Consider the following 20,952-nt stretch of genomic DNA (forward strand, 5'->3'; position numbering starts at 1 on the left):
CTATACTTCAATGATATTGATAGATGGTGATTTCTTCTGTACGAGAGAGAGATGTTTATACTAATAAGTTAAAAAAGAGTGCAGTGGTAACTCCTCTAAACTTCCATTTTCTATTCCCTTTCTGTCCATTTGATTTCTTTGATTCCGTTCCTCTGTTGTGCTCAACAAGAGAAGAGTTTGGAATGAAGAGAATCTGTCAAAGGGTCAAAGCCACCTAAACTCTTACTGCAGAATAGCAGGAGTCCTGGGGTTACAATGGCAATTGTAACCCAAGCATTTCCATCGCTAAGTGATGCGGTCATAAACCTCAATGACATGGGACCTCATTGCTTAGTGACCGCAATGCTGGCAGTCCTGGTTGCCATCATAACCTCAGGTTGCTAAAGTGGGAAAAGGCGGGAGTCTCAAGTAAGGTGTGTGTGTGTGTGTGTGTGTAAGGGGTGCCATGGACAGACAATGGATCATGGGTGGGAATGCTGTAGCTGGACACTGCGAAGCATGAGTGGACTGGAAGGGGCTGTAGGTGGGCACATCTGAGCATTGGAGTGGAGGCTGCAGCCAGACCGTACAGATACAGGTTGGCTGGCAGGGGCTGCTACGGAGTGTGGACAGGTAGAGAATCCCTGGGATCTTGTATTCCACAGTGGGTGTCCTTGGGGAAAAAAAGGGTGGGAGTCACTTATAGGAGCAATATGATCTTCCCTGCCGGCTTCCCCATTGACTTTCCTTGTGAAAAGATGACAGGGGAGGCTTCAGATGGCGATCACATGACTGTAGCTTGCTGCAATGTTGTGCCTGGATCATGTGCATGCTGTTACTAAAAGCAAGTTGAGATATGGAATGTTTGTGTATATGTCTAGCAGAAGTCAAGCCCAGTTCAGTGATATCTTAACTAATTACTTACCAAATGAAAACATGGAATTTTCAAACAAATATGAACCGATTTGTTACCAACATAGATTACTTGTAAAATTGATTTTACATATTCATAGATGTTAAACTATGGCTGCTAAGGATTGTGCCTAACCAACCAGTTTGGGAAGCAATATATTCAAATGTATGGGAGAGAGTGTTTGCTTGCCCTCATATTCTGCTATCCATTTCATATATATGCCTGGCTGCTCTGGCAACATAATGCAGGACAAAAGGCTCTTAATATGATCCAGTGTCCCTCTCATGCTATTTTATTTATCCATCCAATAGCTAATATTCTCTGGGCCGATACAAAATGATTGTACCATTTGAAAGCATTCAAATAACAAAATAACACGGGGTAAGATAAGGTAAAGAGCAGTGGTGGGTTTCAATTTATTTTACTACTAGTTTGCTCGTGTTCATGTGCTTGCGACGCTTCTGCGCAAGCGCAGAAGTTTCCGGGCAGGTGGGTGGAGCTTCCCACCGCTGTCACTACCACTTCGTTCTATCCGGGCCGAACTGGAAGAAACCCACCTCTGGTAAAGATAATGATAGATGGTATAATAGATAATATATGATAATACAAAACTAATGAAAGTGACTGCACAAATTTCAAAACTGTATAAAAGTATGGGTAAGAGGCTATCTTAACCTGAAAGGCTGAACATGGGCCACAGGTATAAGTACAAGGCAAAGCATGTGCCAGCAAAAACTTATCCTTTATTCTCCTATACTGGTGGTTCTTGATTCTCTTCAGGCAATCTTGATAGAATTAAGAAGAAGAATGTTTAATAATGGATAAGAAAAGAACAACAGTTTTTCCACTCTATGAGTACATTCTCATCCTGCAATATTAAAAGAAGTGTTTCCTTTGTAGTTTTATTATTTTTCCTCTCCTTTGCCACTTCTTCCTATAATACATTTTCTTATCTTCCGTTGGTACATTTAAGTATCCATCTTGCTGTCCTTTTCTCTCTCTAGCTACATTGAAAAGATTCTTTCCTCCTTATTTCCAAGATGGAAGAAGGTAACGAAAGAATGCAACTGAGTAAAGTATTAATTTCTTTTTATATACTGGTAAAATTAATTATATTTGGCTAATTAAACTGTGATTTTTAATGTTACAGTATAATGATGAGTCAAATACTTCTTGTGTATTGTGTAGATGGGGAGGGAAACTTGTAAATTATTTACAACCAACATTTTTAAAAATCATCTCCTCCAACATACTGCTATTGCCAGTCTGTGGAAGCTGTTTGGATAATCACTCCAGAAACTGGTTCAGGAGACATTTCACTCTTTCTACCTCACTCCATAATTGTTTTGGAAATGTTATCTTCCTATTTTCAGATTTCTTCTCAAAATTCATCTTTTCTGAGAAGCCTTTATTACATTCCCCTAGAACTAAACCAATGTTTGCCTTGTTTATACTAAGGGTCATGCTTTCCTCTTACTTTAAATCTCTTCCTATTCTTCAGTTGTTTCCACTATGCCCATTTCATTTCAGAGCAACTCTTATCACCCATTATTATTACTGGGCACACTGAACTGGGTGGGGGAAAGTTGTGTTGTGGCCCGCTAGTGGCCAGTGGAGCTGGCAGCAGATTCGGACAGTGAGGAGGTTGGGGAGGGACATGGGCCAGTCCTGGAGTCTGGGGAAGGCTCTGACGAGTGCTCTGTGTTTGAGGCAGAGTGGGGGCCAGGGCCATCTGACAGTTATCAGCTGCCTTCAGAGTCAGACATCAGTGAGGCAGACAAACAGCTGAAGCCTGTTCCCGTGTGCGCATGTGCAATGTTGCTAGATGAAGGGAACAGCTAAGGAACAAGGGTCAACTTGGGAGTAAGGCCACAGGTGGACGGTGAATGTCCCTTCCCATAGGGAATAAAAGAGGAGAGAAAGGGGATGGGTGTTTGCAGGAGACAATTAGTTCATTCCTGCATTCTTGTGGCGCTGAGAGATATTGGCCTGGCCACTCTCCAAGCCTGATAAAGGTCAGTAATTGTGTACTATCTTGAAAGACCGTGGGAGAAGAAAGACTTTGCTGGAGAACAATTCACTGTAAATTAAATAAAGGGGATTTATTGGGACGAGGACTCGGCTTTGTGCTGCTGGAGAAGCCTGGGTCAGAACAAGTTGCTCAATGACTGAAGGACTCATCCAAGCTGAAAAGTGTCCATTCAGATGTTTAACCACAATGGCAACACAACAGTCTACCTTGATATAACACAATTTCCTGTATTTCGGTAGATTACTCTGATAACATATGATATTCTTTTTTTTTAACTCTCCAAACCAGCATATTATATAATATTTAACCATATATTGCTTGTTGTATGGTTGGCCAGAGAAGTTTTCCGACAGTTCATTTTTAGGCAACATTTCTTTTTCTCTCCTCCAACATATCATACCATATTTTAACTGAATAATAATAGAAGAGAAAGAATTGGAGAAAACACAGATAAATATCACAAAACATCTAAAGGTAGAAATAGAATGACTGTTGCAAAAGAAAACAAAGGTAGTACCAATAGTTATACCATGTTTTCCCGAAAATAAGACAAGGTCCCCCCCACAAGTGCTTGGCCTTATTTTTGGGGAGGTCTTATTATTTTTGAGGTGCAGGAGGTGGCGAGTGTGGTCACCTCATGCCTGCTGCTGTGTTTCAATATTTTCAGGGGAGGGCTTATTTTAGTGCATGCCCTCAAAAGCCTGACTGGGCTTATTATCTATGGAGGTCTTATTTTCAGGGAAACAGGATAGGTGCTGTTGGTACAATTCAAAAACATCTGAGGCACTACTTGAATGAAATCATCATCAGTCAATTTCAAAGGCAGATTTACTTGGTTCCCATGACAACTCTTAATATTATTAAAAATCTGCCTATCCCAAATCTGTGGAAAGGACCCAATAGATGGACAAAAATGCCAAACCCAATCTAAACATCTGGTTGCCTGCAGTCAATCATAATATATTAAATATGCATGCTGATTCTCAACAATAATTGAACCAACTTCTTAAAAATTGTTTCCTATGTCAGGGAATGGGGAAAGGGAACAAAATTCTCTTTGTTTGCATTAAGCTCAGGCTAGATATTTCTCCTAAGGTAAAAGTAAAGGAGCCCCTCACACATATGTGCTAGTTGTTGCTGACTCTAGGGGGCGGTCACATCTCCATTTCAAAGCTGAAGAGCCAGTGCTGTCCGAAGATGTCTCCGTGGTCATGTGGCTGGCATGACTAAGCGCCAAAGGCACACAGAACGCTGTTACTTTCCTACCAAAGGTGGTTCCTATTTTTTTACTTGCATTTTTTTACGTGCTAGGTTGCAGAAGCTGGGACAAGTAATAGGAGACGTAACAGGAGCTCACCCTGTTTTGCGGCACTAAGGATTCGAGCTGCAAAACTGCCAACCTTTCTGATCGACAAGCTCAGTGTCTTAGCCACTGAGCCACCACATCCCTTTTATATTTCTACAAAGGCCCAAATTTCTCTGCCAAAGGGAATCTTGTGTAATCCTTTTGTCTTCATTTTAGAAAAATATTTTCTAGACACACCAGTTTTTTCTATTGAAATTAAGCTGATCAGAAAGTTAAATTGTTGCACTAGCTCACTGGAGAAGAGCCTAATGCTGGGAACGATTGAGGGCAAAAGAAGAATGGGACGACAGAGAATAAGGTGGATGGATGGAGTCATCGAAGCAATAGGCGTGAGCTTAAATGGACTCCAGGGGATGGTAGAGGACAGGAAGGCCTGGAGGAACATTGTCCATGGGCTGGACAATGGGTTGCGATGGGCCGGACACAACTTCGCAATGAACAACAACTTTCCCCCTTACAATTGTTTTGCGAATCAAGGTTAGGTTAACACTTCTCCTAATGGTGGGATGCCCATTTAAAGGTATTTCTCCCTAGGACTAAAAATGTTCAAATTCATTTTTAATGTATGAGACCATTAACCATTGTGTTCTTTTTCTCACTCTCATAGACATATGTACGTCAACATTCTTTCAACAACCTGTTTTGTTTACTGACACATTTGATGTTAAAATGCCTGTATCATTTCACATAATCAGATATTTACATTTTAATATTTTTACATAAGATTTAGAAGAACTTTTTAATATGAGTAAAATGCTTTCAAGCATTCAGGCATGCAGTTTCTGATTTCCTTAGAGTTTGAAAAAGAATGTGACAACCAGGGCTTTGTATGGAAAAAATAATTGTTATGTTATTGAACAGAGACTGGAAAACTTGAGTTCAACTTAGTTTCACCCTGAGCCATGAAAATTCACTAGGGGATTTTGAGCCATTCTTTCCTTTCAGCCTAGCTTTATTGTGAAGAAATGACGTATGCAAGCTGTAAACACTCTGATAAACATAATGATCCATTTTATCTACCATTACAAACTATATGTAATTCTGGGTAACATAATTTTTCTTGTTAATTTCATAGAATTATAGAATCAGAGGGCTAGAAGGGACCTTGGAGGTTTTCTAGTCCAATCCACTGCTCAAGGTAGGAGATCTTATTGAATCCTGGACAAATGGCTGTCCAATATTGTTGTGGATTTTTTTATTATGAAGCTGACTGCAGCAGTTTTGTCTTTCAAAAACGGACTCCTATGCCTGACTTGAAAAGGCAGAACACAACAGCGCTTCCTGGTGCTGAGCTTGAAACACGGATCCTAAGTTCATAAAATAGAGCCTGATAATATTTGGTTACTAGATGTAGCCCAATTACTTGCAAATAATAGAAAGATGGAGTGATTTCGTTCCCTCATGTCTTACGTGATGTCCACTTCCATTCAATATATTGCCATGCTGGTATTCTAATAGTTCTGAGAGTATGTTATTATTTATTATCATTATTATATTCTTTAAAATTCTAGGCACCAACTGGCAGTGGATCTTGAATTGGCATAGAATCATTTTTGGGGAGATGGGAGGCTATACAGATTTAATTGACAATAAATGTTAATCCTTAAAAGCTTTGTATCCTTATACAATAAGGTTCATATTACATCCTAAGTAGGGAAAAAACTGCATTGTAGCTTAAGTGAGGATTGAGAATGTGGCATATAATAATTGTAGTAAAGAATGATGCTGGTACCTCTAGTAAAGCCTTTCACCTTGTGTCCCAGGTCCTCTTCATGGTCCAGTGTGCTTGGGAATCTCTCCCTGCCAATTTCAACCCATCTGAAATAAGATCAGTCTTGTACCCTTCACTCACCCCTCCTTTGCCCAGTAACAGTATTTACCTTGCTACGTAGTAGCCCCCCCGTGGGCCGCTCTGGAGTGCTATGTTCTGAGGAAGGCTTGGTCTTCTCTTTATTATTGTTGGAATCGTTGTCCTTAATGATGTCATATTGCTTGCAGAAGAGTGCGATCACAGCTGAGGAAGGAAGGGAGGGAGGGACGGAGGGAGGGAGGGAGGAAAGAAGGAAGGAAAGAAGGAAGGAAGGAACGAAGGAAGGAAAGATGAACACGGGAAACTCAAATTCCAGCATTTTCTTCATTTGAAAAGCTATGCTCTTTCTTTTAAAATATTTTAGTGTTTCTCTGGTTCTTTGTGTGTGTGTGTGTGTGTGTGTCTGTCTGTCTCTCTCTCTCTCTCACACACACACACAAACATACAAAAAACACACTCCCCAATTTTGGAGTAATTCTTTCATCCCCAAATGTTTGTGTGGTGTGTGTATGATTTGTTAAGAATGCCTGGAGAGGGGGACAAATGGTGGAGTCATGTAGTGAAGAGGGGGAAATGTTAGCCAAGCTGTGGCTGGACTCATGTACTACACTGAATTATAATTTTAACCCTGGCTTATTAACATTCACATCCAATGTGTCCCAACTACAATGGCCAGGTTCTCCAGATGTTCAAAGCCAATATTATAGCTTAGTGTGATATGGAAGGACATCTACACGGACACTTGAGCCTGTCTCAGGTGAGGAATTTGAAATGGTGAAAGCTCTTTTGAGAGTTCACATGTTTCTTCCTATTAAATGTTGCCAGTCAAGAGTAGGTGCAATCCTCCAGGGTGTTAATTGATAGAACAATGTCATAGAGAGAGCAAAACCTGATAATTGATTCCCTAGAACTTTCATTTATCACATACTGTATGAATGTACAGTATTGCTTTACTCTTCTTTTTAAAATGTTAACAGTTTGTCCAAAGCAAACTGGAAACAGGAGCGCATGGGAGGAAGAAGGGAGAGGGCAGGGATGATGAGCATGGGAGTAGGGGGAAGAAAGGCCTTTCTCAATGGCTTCCTATCAAATAAACTTTGGGGCAAAGTGTCAGGATCGTAGAGGGGGGGGAAGAGGACCACATGGGAGAGTCAGGATCGTAGACGGGGCGGGAAAGAGGAGCGCATGGGCTCCCTGTCAGACAAACATTTTGACATCTATAACAACCCAGGCAATGCAGGGTTATCAGCTAGTAGGTTTATAAAACTGCTTATTCACCTACGTAAGTTTTCTTTTAGACAGAAATGTAGAGGTTAGTGATCGTGATTGTAAACACTTTTGAAAAATCCTGTAATAATTATTTAGAAATGGGCAGAGAGAAACACAAACCATGGGTCTGCGTAATACCCCAATCTTCATCACCAACTAGTCTTTCAAGGGGCAAGTACACAAGCATTATGTCAGAACAGCGAGTAAATGATGTGAAAACAGAAATTGAATGGGGTTAAATAACTTCCCCCATCACATACCTCTTTCTGTGGAAGCACTTTTAAACTGAAAATGTTTTAGAAGAAGAAAAATCCATCTGCTTCTAAAGACCTTGAGAATTGTTTAGCTTCTCATTTAAAGAGAATCTTGGAGCGTAAAAAATTGGCATGGTCTTGAATAAGAAGATGGGGAATTATCATCCATATTAATTTTATTTCCATTATGTATTACCAAGTTACGAGTTCAAAACCTTTAGCCTAGCTTTTCTCTTCCCCTGTCTGTTACCTGGGAAATGAGTTGACAACAACTTAAAGAACAAAGAAGCTTTTAGAGTGCAGTACTGTACGTTAGAAGCATGAGATGCATACAGGTAGTCCTCGGCTTAAGACCAGAATTGAGCCCAAAATTTCTGTTGTTAAGCAAAAAAGTTGTTAAGTGAGTTTTGCCCCATTTACACAATACAATACAATAGCAGAGTTGGAAGGGACCTTGGAGGTCTTCTAGTCAAACCACCTGTCTAGGCAGGAAACCCTATACTGTTTCAGACAAATGGCTATCCAACATCTTCTTAAAGACTTGCAGTGTTGGGGTATTCACAACTTCTAGACACAAGCTGTTTCACTGATTAATTGTTCTAACTGTCAGGAAATTTCTCCTCAGTTCTATGTTGTTTCTCTCCTTGATTAGTTTCCACCCATTGCTTCTTGTTCTTCCCTCAGGTGCCTTGGAGAATAGTTTGACTTCCTCTTCTTTGTGGCTTCCCCTGAGATATTGGAACACTGCCACCATGTCTCCCCTGGTCCTTCTTTTCATTAAACTAGACATACCCAGTTCCTGCAACCGTTCTTCGTACGTTTTAGCCTCCAGTCCCCTAATCATCTTTGATGCTCTTCTCTGCACTCTTTCTAGAGTCTCCACATCTTTTCTACGTCGTAGCGACCAAAACTGAATGCAGTATTCCAAGTCTGGCCTTACCAAGGCATTATAAAGTGGTATTAACACTTCACGTGATCTTGATTCTATCCCCCTGTTTATGCAGCCTCGAACTGTGTTGGCTTTTTTGTCAACTGCTGCACACTGCTGGCTCATATTTAAATGGTTGTCCACTAGGACTCCAAGATCCCTCTCACAGTTACTACTATTGAGCAAGGTACCACCTATACTGTAAATGTAGAACCTTACTCTTTTCACCATTGAATTTCATTTTATTAGATAGTGCCCAATTTTATAATGTTTCCTAAATGAATCACTGCAGTTAAATGTAATACGGTTAGTAACAAGGTTGTTAAATGAATCTGGCTTCCCCATTGACTTTGTTTGTCAGAAGGTTACAACAGATGATCACATGACCACAGGACACTGCAACTGTCATAAATACATGCCAGCAGCTAACCAGCCGAATTTGGGTCACATTCGACCATGGGATGCTGCAACAGTCATGCGGAAGCGGTCATATATCACTTTTTTTTAGTGCCATTGTAACTTAAACAGTCAATTGGCTAATGGTTATAAGTCAAGGACTATCTGTATTATATTTCTGTTTGGAAAAGGAAAAAAATGGGTTTGAATTAATGTAGAAATGTTTGTTTAACCTTACATTTGCAGAGTTTGCAACTGAAGAAAAGCATACATTGTTTTCATTTCCATTCTGGCTTCCATTCTTTTTATAATAAATATTAACATCTCCAGAAATTAAGTGACGTATGAACTGGCCATTCCTAAGATGAATGCTGTAGACACCAGTCACAGCTGGGAAAAAAACCCTTTCCTTTTGGAATCAGATAAAAGGTCAGAAAAATAGAAGCTGATTTTTTTTTTCTGAAGCGGAGGCTTTCACACCAGTATCCAATCATTCACTCCCCATTAACATTTGTTAGATCACTGTGAACCACTAGTTCAGTGTTTGAGAATCACTGCACTAGTTATTACAGCATTGGATTCCAAGAGTGGCTAATCCATTACCTAAAATATTCTAAAATGAAAGTTCTGAACAGAGGCCCTTTCCCTGTCAATTTACAAGGAAGAATAGCCAATTGTATTGGACTTTTATGGGTGGGGAGAGGATTAAGAAACATAGTTAGAGGAAGAGAGGGCGGGAGGGAGAAAGATACAGACTTGTCAAAAGAAACCAGCCTTTGAAGTGTCTGCAACGAATAGGATGGGATGGAATAGAATAGAATAGAATAACAGAGTTGGAAGGGACCTTAGATGTCTTCTAGTCCAACCACCTGCTTAGATTGGAAACCTTACACACTTCAGACAAATAGTTATCTAATCTCTCCTTAAAAACTTCCAGTGTTGGACATTTGCAATTTCTGGAGGAAGTGGAAGTTGTTCCACTGATTAATTGTTCTAATTGACAGGAAATTTCTCCTTAGTTCTAAGTTGCTTCTCTCCGTGATTAGTTTCCAACCATTGCTTCTTGTTCTACCCTCAGGTGCCTTGGAGAATAGTTTGACTCCCTTTTCTTTGTGGCAACTCCTGAGATATTGGAACACTGCTATCATGTCACCCCCTAGTCCTTCTTTTCATAAGGACTATGAATGAATTGTGTGACACAGGAAAATGTCACCCTTCAAAACTGGGGAGACCAAATAAGGCCTATTTTGATATGGATGCAATCACAAGAAATCAGAACATGATGTAGTATACTGGACAGAGTTGCTAACGGCTATCTCAAAAGTAATTTGCCCATTTAAAGGATGTGTAATACAAATGTAAACAATGGATTAATGTTTGGAACAAGGATGCAAGTACTGAACATGCATGAAAAGCATGCAGAAATAATACGAAAAGCATGCAGAAATTATAGAAGATGGATCTGGGGATTCATGTGCAATTTCCAAAGTTCAATAGTATTTCTTCAAATTACCCATGTCCTTTCAAAATGCAAATATAATGAATCGCTTTAAAAATAACATTTGCAATGTTTAGTAAAAGTCAGATAAGCATTAAATAATGTTTGATCATGACTGGTAAAATCATTGTTCAAAGACAGACAATTGTATATAATAAATAAGAGTAAAAATATGCAAAAAGCCGTACAAGGACAACGTACTAGAGAGAAAAGAACAAACATGCTCTTCAAATAGGATCTGGCAGTTTGGTGGGAAATTAAGCAACTAAGAGAAAACAAAAGAAACACACGGAGATGCTTCAAAAATTCAAATTACTTAATTTGCAAACTAAGGACGTGAATAAGCAGTAATCTAAAAATGTTATGGAAAAATACTCCTTGAAAAAAAAATGCACTGAATTAAAGCAGTGTAGTCAGCCTGGAAAAACATTCCTTATCAACTCTGTCAACGTTCTTATCCTCATTACTGAATTTACCCATTTTTTCTGGGTTTTACACAATACATTAAACCACAAATAAAACTGAGCAGATTTGGTTTGTGCAGTACTCTAAGCCTCTCATTCTCTCTCTCTCTCTCTCCCTCCCTCCCTCCCTCTCTCTTTCTCTCTCTCTCTCTCACTCACTCACTCATACACACACACACACACACAGAGAGAGACCCACACACAAACAAACAATATCATCCACTGTTCTATATTATGACAGAATTAAATCTACAAAAGAGCTGGAATTTGTACAGAACACAATAAGAACTCATAATTTGACAGTCAGCTACTCCTTTTTGTTTTCTGTGCTTTAAAAATGGGTTTTATATTTCTAGGTTTAGCATCTAAATTGGTCAAATGCATCTAATAGTTGTGATAATTTTTCTTAGTGTGCTGTGAATAATCTAAGCCTTCGGATACTTTTGATCTAAAGTTTCTATGGTATGTTATAGATTTTAAATGTGTCCATGGGCCAGAACTCATAGCAATGATAAATGTGTAATGTTGGCAGTTTGAGCAAAATTCACGAGATATCAAATGTTGACACTGTCAGGTTTCCAAAATATGTCCTAATTGATTCATGAGCCTCCGACCAAACTTCAAAAGAAAATTAGTCATTTATTAGGAGCATTTATTTTTGGCAAGATCTTTTGGCAGTCAGATCTTAGCCTTAGTTGAATTATAGCTGAACTTTACCCCTGTTCCTTCCCTCCCCTCAATCTGTATCATGAATCACATTCCCCAATGAGGTGCAACCTTCCCAAGCCTGCTGCAGTAATCTGAGATCCGACTCTAGCTGAAAGAATGCATGGAATGCACGCCCCCCCCCCCACCATTTCCTCACCATGACAACTTTAGGAGTTAACAGATATGGTTAGTCCTCAACTTACAACCATTCATTTAGTAGCCATTTGAAACTACAGTACCAATGAAAAAAATGACTTATGTCTGTTTTTCACATGAAAGTTATAGCAGCCCCATGGTCACATGATCAAAACTCGGACGCTTGGCAACTGGCATGGACTTATCATGGTTGCAATCGCCTGAGGTCATGTGATCACCTTTTGCAACCTTCTGACAAGCAAAGTCAGATTCGCTTTAGTGCATTACTTTTTTTTTTTTTTCCATTTTATTGGGATTTATAGGCTGCCCTTTTCCCTGAGGGGACTCAGGGCGGCTTACAATCGTAGGGAAGGGGGTGCAATACAAAAACAAACAATATGTGAACAAAATAAAATGATAAGACACAACTTGCATTCAGCAGTCAATACTCGGGCGGGTAAATTGGGAACCTATCCCCAGGCCTGATGGGATAGCCAGGTCTTAAGGGCTATGCGGAAGGTCTGAACGGTGGTGAGGGTGCGAATCTCGACGGGGAGGTCGTTCCACAGGGTCGGAGCTGCAACAGAAAAGGCTCTCCTCCGTGTAGTCGCCAGTCGGCATTGACTGGCAGATGGGATTCGGAGGAGGCCCAGTCTGTGCGATCTAATCGGTCGGAGGGAGGTAATCGGCAGAAGGCGGTCTCTCAAGTACCCAGATCCACTACCATGGAGTGCTTTGAAGGTGGTCATCAATACCCTGAAGCGCACCCGGAGATCAACAGGTAGCCAGTGCAGCTCGCGGAGGATGGGTGTTATGTGGGCGAACCGCGGTGCGCCCGCTATCACTCGCGCGGCTGCATTCTGAACTAACTGCAGTCGCCGGATGCACTTCAAGGGCAACCCCATGCAGAGCACATTGCAGTATTCCAGCCTAGAGATCACAAGGGCTCGAGTGACTGTTGTGAGAGCCTCCCGGTTCAGGTAGGGCTGTAACTGACGTAATTACTAATTAACAACGACAGGGATTCGCTTAACAACTGTGGCAAGAAAGGGGATAAAATAGGGCAAAGCTCACTTAACCATTGTCTTGCTTAGCGATAGAAATTTTGAGCTCAATTTTGGTCATCATTTAAGGCCTACATGTACTGAACATCAAATACCTTAATAATTTTGCAAACATTTGCCCTCAGGAACTCATAGAAGACATTTCTTTTGCTGCTCCAAAAGCCAATAGCCAATCCTAAAGACACACTGCAGAAAAGTACCTTTTTTGTGCAGGCCAAGTCTTCCAGCCACAATCCTGCCTAAATCCAGAGAACCCAAGAGAACTCACCTGCCCACATAAGCAGCACAACCACAATGATAATTATCTCCCCGGTCTGCAGCTGCCGCTCTTTGTCCAGCCCCTCCATTGTGATGTCTCCTGTAGAAACACAAGGCTGGAACTTGGCAAGGGGATCATTCATGTTACTAAGTCAGACGAGAATTCCTCAGCACCTCCAGGGTTGCTTTGTTTCACATTTCGAGCAGGTCAGCTCTCTGGAGTGACAGGGAGCTAGGAAAGACCATCTTTCACTAACTAGCCTTTGGCTTGTAAGAATTATGGATACGCAACTGGGGACTGAGGAGGAGAACTTTGCAAGGTAGCCAATGGAGGCGATGGGTTGACATTGCTGGGCTTTGTTTCTCATTGGGATGAGCTGGACGCTAGTGAGAGAATCTGGCCCCCATGGCCAACTTTAGCAAATGATTGACATAAAAAAAGCTAAGCAAGTTGAAGCCAGCAGAAAAAGAAGATGACAACGGATAAAGTGGACAGATGGGAATGAAAGAAATTGCCAACATATCCTTGGATAAGATAGGAGGTGTTGCTGCACTACGTTTGATACAGCAAACAGTTGTTTACAACGAGCAAAGCCTGGGTTTGATGACACCAAACTAATGAACAAAAGGGTCTCGCTTACCTTGGTTTGAGCTGTTGGATGGAAGTCGGTCGCTTTGCTTTAACGTGCGAAAATGGACTCTCTTGCTAGCCTGACTCTCTCCGTGGAGGCCAATGCTCTGGACCTGGATGATGTAGTCTGCATCCTCTGCCAGATCCCAGAGCACACAGGCCCTGTTTGTGGTGTTCACCTCCCGGATGAATCGTTGCATTTGCCCATCTTGTCGCTGCCAGAACCAGGAAGGTTGTTAAAAGCTGGAGGCCAGCCAGGCTGTGGGACAAGCCCTCAGGCTCACCTTGCCTACTTCCACCAGGCGGCTTAAGGAGAGTTACTGCTACGCTAAGGGACGGTTTAGTCCTAATCTGGGAGGGAGGCATCTGAACGGAAGCAAGGGACAGCCCACAGAGGGGTTAGAAATGGGAGGCCCCGGCTGGGTTGGGGCGTAAAGGTTTGATGCTACTTGGTCCCCTGACAGGCTTTCTTCCAGGAGCGCCTCAACGCAAGCTCACCTGCTGTGAAATAGCATAGCCGATGATGACGTCTCCTTCTGGCACATCCCAGGAGACGGTGGCCGAGTTTGCCTTGAGCTGTGTAACAGTCACGTTGACGGGAGATGGGGGCCGATCTGTGGGATGCAAGAAAGTGATGGGTGGAGAACCCTTACTGGCTGCTCCCTTCCATTGCTCATAATGAATAGCAATAGCACTTACCATGTTTCCCCAAAAATAAGACAGAGTCTTATTTTCTTTGGACTCCCAAAATAAGCACTTGGCCTTACTTTTTGGGGAAGTCTTATTATTTTTGTGGTGCAGAAGGCCCCTTAACCTCAGCCTTCTGCCTGCGGATCAGCTGATCCAGAGAGGGCCGGACATTCTGTCTCTGTTTCTGGCACACTCTTGCCAGCCCTAGTGTTGCTGGCCTGCCGTTCTTTTTGCGGCCGCCACTAAGAGAAGGGGTGCGGTAGCTAGGGTTTGCAAGAGCAGCCTCCGTATGGCCATTCCACATGGATGGCAGGTACATGTGGGGCACATGAGGCATGTCCCGCACCTTCCCCCCCCAGGAAATGGCAGGGACTGGCTGCGCATGCAGTTAAATATTTTAGGGGAGGGCTTATTTTTTTGGGATGGGGGCTTATTTTAGCGCATGCACTCAAAAGCCCAATTGGGCTTATTATTCAGGAGGTCTTATTTTCAGGGAAGCAGGGTATATGCCGCTTTACAGCATTTTCCAGCCCACTCTAAGCGGTTTACAGAGTCAACATATTGCTCCCAACAATCTGGCTCCTCATTTTATCGATTTCGGAAGGATGGAAGCAGCAGTGGGTTTCCTTTATTTTTACCACTCGTTCACCGCATGCGTTCATGCTCGGTTTGTGCACATGCGTGCCTTCTGCCCATCTATTTTGCTTGCATGCGCACCTTCTGCACATGCACCCAGTCTCAGAAATTTGGCTAAAGAGGATGGCATAGAGCCGGGGTGGGTGGGCAGGCCTACCTGCGATCTCCGCTACCAGTTTGCCCAAACCAGTCTGAACCAGCTGAATACCACCTCTGGATGGAAGTCTGAGTCAACCTTGAGCCTGGTGAGATTCAAACTGCCAAATTGCAGTCAGCGAGCAGTCAGCAGAAGTAGCCTGCAGTACTGCCCTCTAACCACTGAGCCACCATGGCTCTACTTAACTTCAGAATGCTGCAGTCTGAGCAGAGATGCAATTTCCTTTCTGCCCCAAGCAACTCCACATAGCATGCTTAACCTGGTTATTGGATTAACCCAGTTTCTAGATTTGCACAATTATAAAGTAAAGAATCAGGGTGGGTTTGCACCACACAATAAGCCACTAGAAAGCCTAACCAAGGCTAACACTAGCCAACTTTTGCAAGATGCGCAAACACAGCCTTCTTGAACTGATCCAGAAGTAAGAGCCGGCCTCATGGTTCCTTAAGGAAAGTTTTTAAAGATCCCACCCATCCAGCTACTATCAAAGTTACTTGATATTCATGGCATTCAGCTTTTCTGCACATGGCCAAGAGCCATCAGCCTGTCTAGGAGCCCATAGCAGCCAGTGCAAGCCTGCCAAGCCAAGGACATAGGTGGGGGTCAACTCTATTCTCCAGCAAGTGTTAATTTGCTAATGGGAGGCTGGCAGCAGCATATGGTGTACCAGCCAGGGATGCAGCAGTGCCAGCAGCCAACTTGTACCAACAGCCTTCATTGGACTTGGGTGGCTGTTCCTTCTCTACCCTCTTTTCAGATGAGAAAGATGCTGTGGCTGGAGCAAAGGAGAAGGAGATTTTTCTTCACTGAAAGAATGCTAAAGCTTCTCAGGACATGGCACTGCTGACCTTGAGAATCTGAAGTAAGGCTACTGGTGAATGTCTGGACCCTTCCAAGCTCCCAGAAGAAGAAAACTTTGGGCCTCCCTTCACTAGCCAATCCAGGACAGAGGAGGGTGCCCCACCCTTGTTTCCATGGGGAACAGGGATGCCTTTCTTAGATGTCACTCACCCAGGCATTCTCAGGAGCTTCTACCATTTGAGCAGGCGTGAAGCTGAGTTCCAGAAATATTGCCCGCCTGGCAATAGCATTGACGGGAATTGATTATGAATGTCAATAAATGATACTGCATCTCGTATTGTCATACTGAGTATGTACCTTATTTTTCGGAGTATAAGATGCAGTTTCCCCCCCAAAAAAGAGGATGAAAATCTGGGTGCATGTTATACACTGAATACAGCATTTTTGGCCTCCCGAAACCCCTCCTCCTTCACAAAAATGGACACGCAGAGGGTTTGGGAGGGCAAAAAAGAGCAAAAATGGGCTGTGTTTTGGTCCTCCCAGCCCGCAGGAGCATTCTACAAGCCTCCTAAAGGCTACACATGTCCTTTTGTTTTGCAAAAAATGGGCCTGTTTTCACAAAAAACAGGCCTTTTTTTGCTTGTTTTTGCCTCCCCCAGCCTACAGGAGCACTTTGCAGGCCTCTCAAACTCTCTACATGCCCCATTTTTCACAAAAAATGAGGCGTGCAGATTGTTTGGGACGTCTGCAGAGTGCAAAAACTTTTTAAAAAAAATTTACCTCTTCAAAATCTGGGTGCGTCTTATACTCCAGTGCATCTTACACTCCGAAAAATAGGGTAGTTTCTATTTATTTGCCACATTTGTTTTCCTACCCTTCTGCCAGAGAGGCTTCTGTGAGGCTCGCAAAAAATGTGCGGGTGCCCTTTCTTAATGTCTCAATGAATTGTATCCAGGGGTGGTATTAACTTACTTTCCCTACCGGTTCGCAAATGTGAGCGTGCATGCATCGATGCATGTGCTTGGCCTTCCGTACATGCGCTTTGACCACGCGAGTGACTTGCATGCATGAGTGCAGTTTGAAAACGTGCCTAAATAGGACGGCATAGACCCAGGGCAGGTGGGCAAATGGACCCGTGATTTCCATTACCAGTTCAGGCAAACTGGTCTGAACCGGCTGAATACCACTTCTGATTGTATCTCTTCCTCTGACACCTCCTTGTCAAAGACAGATGGAGTTTGGAGAGGAGAAGCAGCAAAGTCTGATCAAACTGCCTTAAAAGCAAGGTAATGGAGTATCCTCTGCCAGGGCCCACAAAGGAACTTCCGAGGGAAAGGCAAAACCTGATGGAATTGATTTCCTTCTTTTGGAAGACATTTTCTTTTTGTTTTTCGAGTTACATTTTTTAAGGGATTTATATGGCTAGTCAACTTGGACAACTGTAACTCTGGGAAATGTACAAGAAGCCAAACAAATGTAGTTAAAATCTCACCTGTAATTAATAGGTAATCAGAAACCCAGAAGATACATTACATCCTTCCAGCAGTATCTCCAATCAACCTTGCCCCAACACCAAGGGAAAACCGGAGTTTTTAATCTTTTTTAAAAGCCTATTTGGGGTGATGGTGGGAGAGAACATTCCAGAGGGCAGACCCTCAATAAAAAAGGTTTCTTTTGTCACAAGGAAGGCTGCTTTATGACTGTGAAACCCAGGATATACATTTAACAGCACTTTTTTTTTCTTTAAAAGCAAATCACATTATTTAAATATATCCCTTTAATAGTAGATTAATGTGATGAATGTTTAGAAACATAGAAGCTAAGCAGGAACATTGTCTATTGAGAGCAGAAATGGATAGAAATCCTTTCTTCCTAAATTCTAAATTCATAAAAAACGATGAGCATTGAATGTGCTTAGTAACCATATTGTTCAGTATGAGTTTGAAAACCTGAATGTGAATAGATTGGTGGGCACAGGGTGGGTGGGTGAACGGGAGCTTGACTATCTGTCTGATTTGAACCCTGGATCAGAACAGCCTTTTTAAGAGTATCCTTCAAAATTTTATCCTATGAATCACATTGTATCATTGAATCCCAAATATCAAAATGTTTCTAGCAGCTTTTTGTTTTCTAATTCATTCAGTTTTCTAATTCATTTGCTTGGAAAGACAGAAAGAGTAACCAAATGCAGCAGATGTCAACATTCTTTAGAGGGAAGTGAAAGCTAAGGAAGGAAATGCTGGGAGGAAACTATATAAAGGCTTCACACTGCTTGTGTGTGTGTGTTTTGTCTGTGTGTGAGAGAGATCCAATATGTTGGTTAGAAATGCCTTTTTTCATCTGCTTCTTAGTTTGGATTCTTTCCAGATCTCCTAATGGAAATATACTAACACCAAGAACCTTGCAAATTTGGCCTGTAGCACGTATACTGCATCAGCTGTTTTCACTTTATTGTCTGTTGCTGATTTTCTGACAAATGGGGCAACACACCCATCAGCTCTGTTACTTGAACTCTGCTACACTCTCATATTTCACACGTTTCATTAACGAAGCTATTTGCACCACTATTCTGTCCGGCTTTGTCCCTTTGCTGGTCCTTGTCCTATTCCTACTTGATCACTTAAGTTACCAGCTCCTGTCCATCTGAATTTCTCAATCTCACCATGTGGTCATTTTCATTGAATCCCTGGCTTAGCTGGCCAAATTTGCAAGGCTTGTAAATGTCTGGTTTTTAACTCTATTTTTATAAATAGAAAGCATTTGAAGACACCAATTAGAATATAACTATCCAAAAATTAATACCTGGGAATTGTTAACTTATTATTGTCAATTCAGTTATTTCTACAACATGATGATTTACAAAATAAATAATTGGGAATTAGATTTCTTAGGTTTTTACTGTCAATCCAGTTATTTCTACAACATTGTGATCTCCAGATGTGTATTACTAAAACTTCCAGAGTTTTTGGGCAGTTAAGGTGGACCAGAAATCCTGAAAATTGTACTAGGTTCCTGGCTGGCAGCAGGCAGGGGTATAATTGCTTTGCTAATGTAGATGCTTTGCAATTTTATCTAAGTTTGAGTGTATCCCGTGTATCTAACATGGCTATGCTAGAAAACCAAAATCTGCTAGCTTCCTAGCAGATTGCATATGGTTTATTGTAAGCTATAAACCCATATGAATAGTGCTACTTTACCTTGTTTGCATTCATAAAAATGTTAACACTATCAAGAAGATATATTTGGCAATGAGCACAGAACAAGCAAGAAGAATAACTCCAGAATATATTTGTTTGAATGGGAGTGGGCACCCTTTAACCCAAATGCTGCTCTGAGATATAAAAGGCTATGCATGATTGACAGAGCCAGGACTTTGGCCTCAGCCTCTATGTCCCTACATAGGGAGAATGCATTGATATACCATCTAGACATTTTTTCCCTCCACTGCCTGAACTGTTAACTTAGCACATACTTCTGTTTTCCCATCCCATCCCCACCTTTTAAAGGCAGCAAATAGCATTTCATCTATAAAAAATACAAGTTAATCAGCACCAATAATATGTACTACTATGTATGTGAGTGAGGTTGTGATTCATGGGGGCCTTGAGCTAGCATCTCAGGCTAGTGTAGTGGAGCAAATGACTGCTTCCTTTCTATCAAGTGCCAGATTCTCTTACTCTGTGTGGCTCAAGAATTGAAATGAATGGGGGAATGGGCTTTGGTGTTTGTTGCAAGGTGCCAAGTACATACTTCTTAAAAAAACAACTTTGCAGCTGGCAGAGCAAGAGCACTTGGACAAGGACCTCAGAGAAGACCTAGCAAGGCCAAATGGCAACAACCTTGAGTCAAGCTTTTATTCTAATGAAATTGGCTGGGATTTTGATGTTGGGCAAAAGGAAAGGTGGTGTGGGGAAGTTCTGAGAAGAGAACAATGCAACTCAAGCATTGAGAGTCTTTCTTGCTTTCAAACCTCACACAATTGAATTGTCCCAAAGGGACTTTGTTCTTTTGTCCAGTGACACAGCTGTCTTTCACCATGCCACTGTAGAAACACGGGCAGGCCAATAGGCCTGAGCCCCTCTCCCTAAACCAGAGTCACACTGTACAATTGGTCCCTGAAGCAGGAAGGCACGGGAGACCTACTTCAGCACCAAGGCCAGTGACTGAGAAGTGGGCTGGTCTGAAAGGGCGCCGAAAGGGGAAGCTTTGGAAGAAGTGGCCCTTGGGGGAGGGAGGGGAATCTCAGGGTGGGGATCTCGGTCTGGATCCACTGGGGAGATTCTTCCACCCCCATCTCCATCCCCTACACTTACTTGCGCGCACAAGGCACAGGTCGCAGCTGACCAGGACCAGGACGGCGGCCGGATTGAGGTACGTGGGAATCGGAGCCATGACCGCGGCCAGATGCAGCAGCTGCTCATCGAGTCGAGCGGGGGTGTCGGCGCGGCTTCGGGTTCGTCGGGAGCCCCCTTCCCGCGACAAAAGGGTCTGGACGGCCGTCTCCGGGACGCTCAAGGTGGCGAGGGACGCGCGGAGGGAACCGCAGTGTCCGCCGCAGGGACGAGCGTCACGCTCCCCCAGTCAGCAGCGGCTCCGGAGCTCGGCGCCGAACCGCCACCTGCTCCGCCGCCGCTTGGCGGCTCCATCAGGCGGGCCCAACACCGCCGGGAATCTCCGCGGAGCTCCGCGATGCTGCTGCTGTTGATGCTGCTGTTGCAACCCAAATCCGCTACAAGGTCTGTGGAGGAGACGTCGTCGATTCAACTCCGCCGCTCTTGCCAGCCACGCCGAGTCATGAACCGCTGAATGCTGTCGTTTTGGACGCCCCCTCTTCCTCCTGGCTTCGCGCCGGCGCTCCGCCCTCGCCTCTCGGGAATGAATGGTTGGTCTAAGTCTGCGGGAGACCCAGGCGGCAGGAGCCCGTCCCTGACAAGCAGGGCTGGGCTAGGCTGGGCTGCACTGA

General features: G+C 42.8%; 1 protein-coding gene across 1 annotated transcript; it reads right to left on the reverse strand.

Moving 5' to 3' along the window:
- Window positions 1-20,381, reverse strand: FNDC4 (fibronectin type III domain containing 4). Its single transcript, XM_032214941.1, has 6 exons — window positions 20,303-20,381; window positions 14,204-14,319; window positions 13,716-13,920; window positions 13,085-13,174; window positions 6,171-6,304; window positions 1-36 (listed from the first exon to the last, which is right to left on the reverse strand). The coding sequence occupies exons 1-6, from the start codon at window positions 20,379-20,381 to the stop codon at window positions 1-3; spliced, it is 660 nt and encodes a 219-aa protein (XP_032070832.1).
- Window positions 20,382-20,952: the final 571 nt, after the last annotated feature.

The sequence above is a fragment of the Thamnophis elegans genome, chromosome 4, assembly GCF_009769535.1.
Source record: "Thamnophis elegans isolate rThaEle1 chromosome 4, rThaEle1.pri, whole genome shotgun sequence".
Lineage (NCBI taxonomy): Eukaryota > Metazoa > Chordata > Lepidosauria > Squamata > Colubridae > Thamnophis > Thamnophis elegans.

Bases quoted from the DNA above. Each gene is read 5' to 3' on its own strand.
- FNDC4 (XM_032214941.1), bottom strand. From the start codon at position 20,381: ATGGCTCCGATTCCCACGTACCTCAATCCGGCCGCCGTCCTGGTCCTG. The intron at 13,175-13,715 runs GTAAGCGAGACC...GTGTTTCTACAG, and splicing joins ATCCAACAGCTCAAACCAAG to GAGACATCACAATGGAGGGG. The intron at 37-6,170 runs GTAAATACTGTT...TCTCTCGTACAG, and splicing joins GGGGGCTACTACGTAGCAAG to AAGAAATCACCATCTATCAA.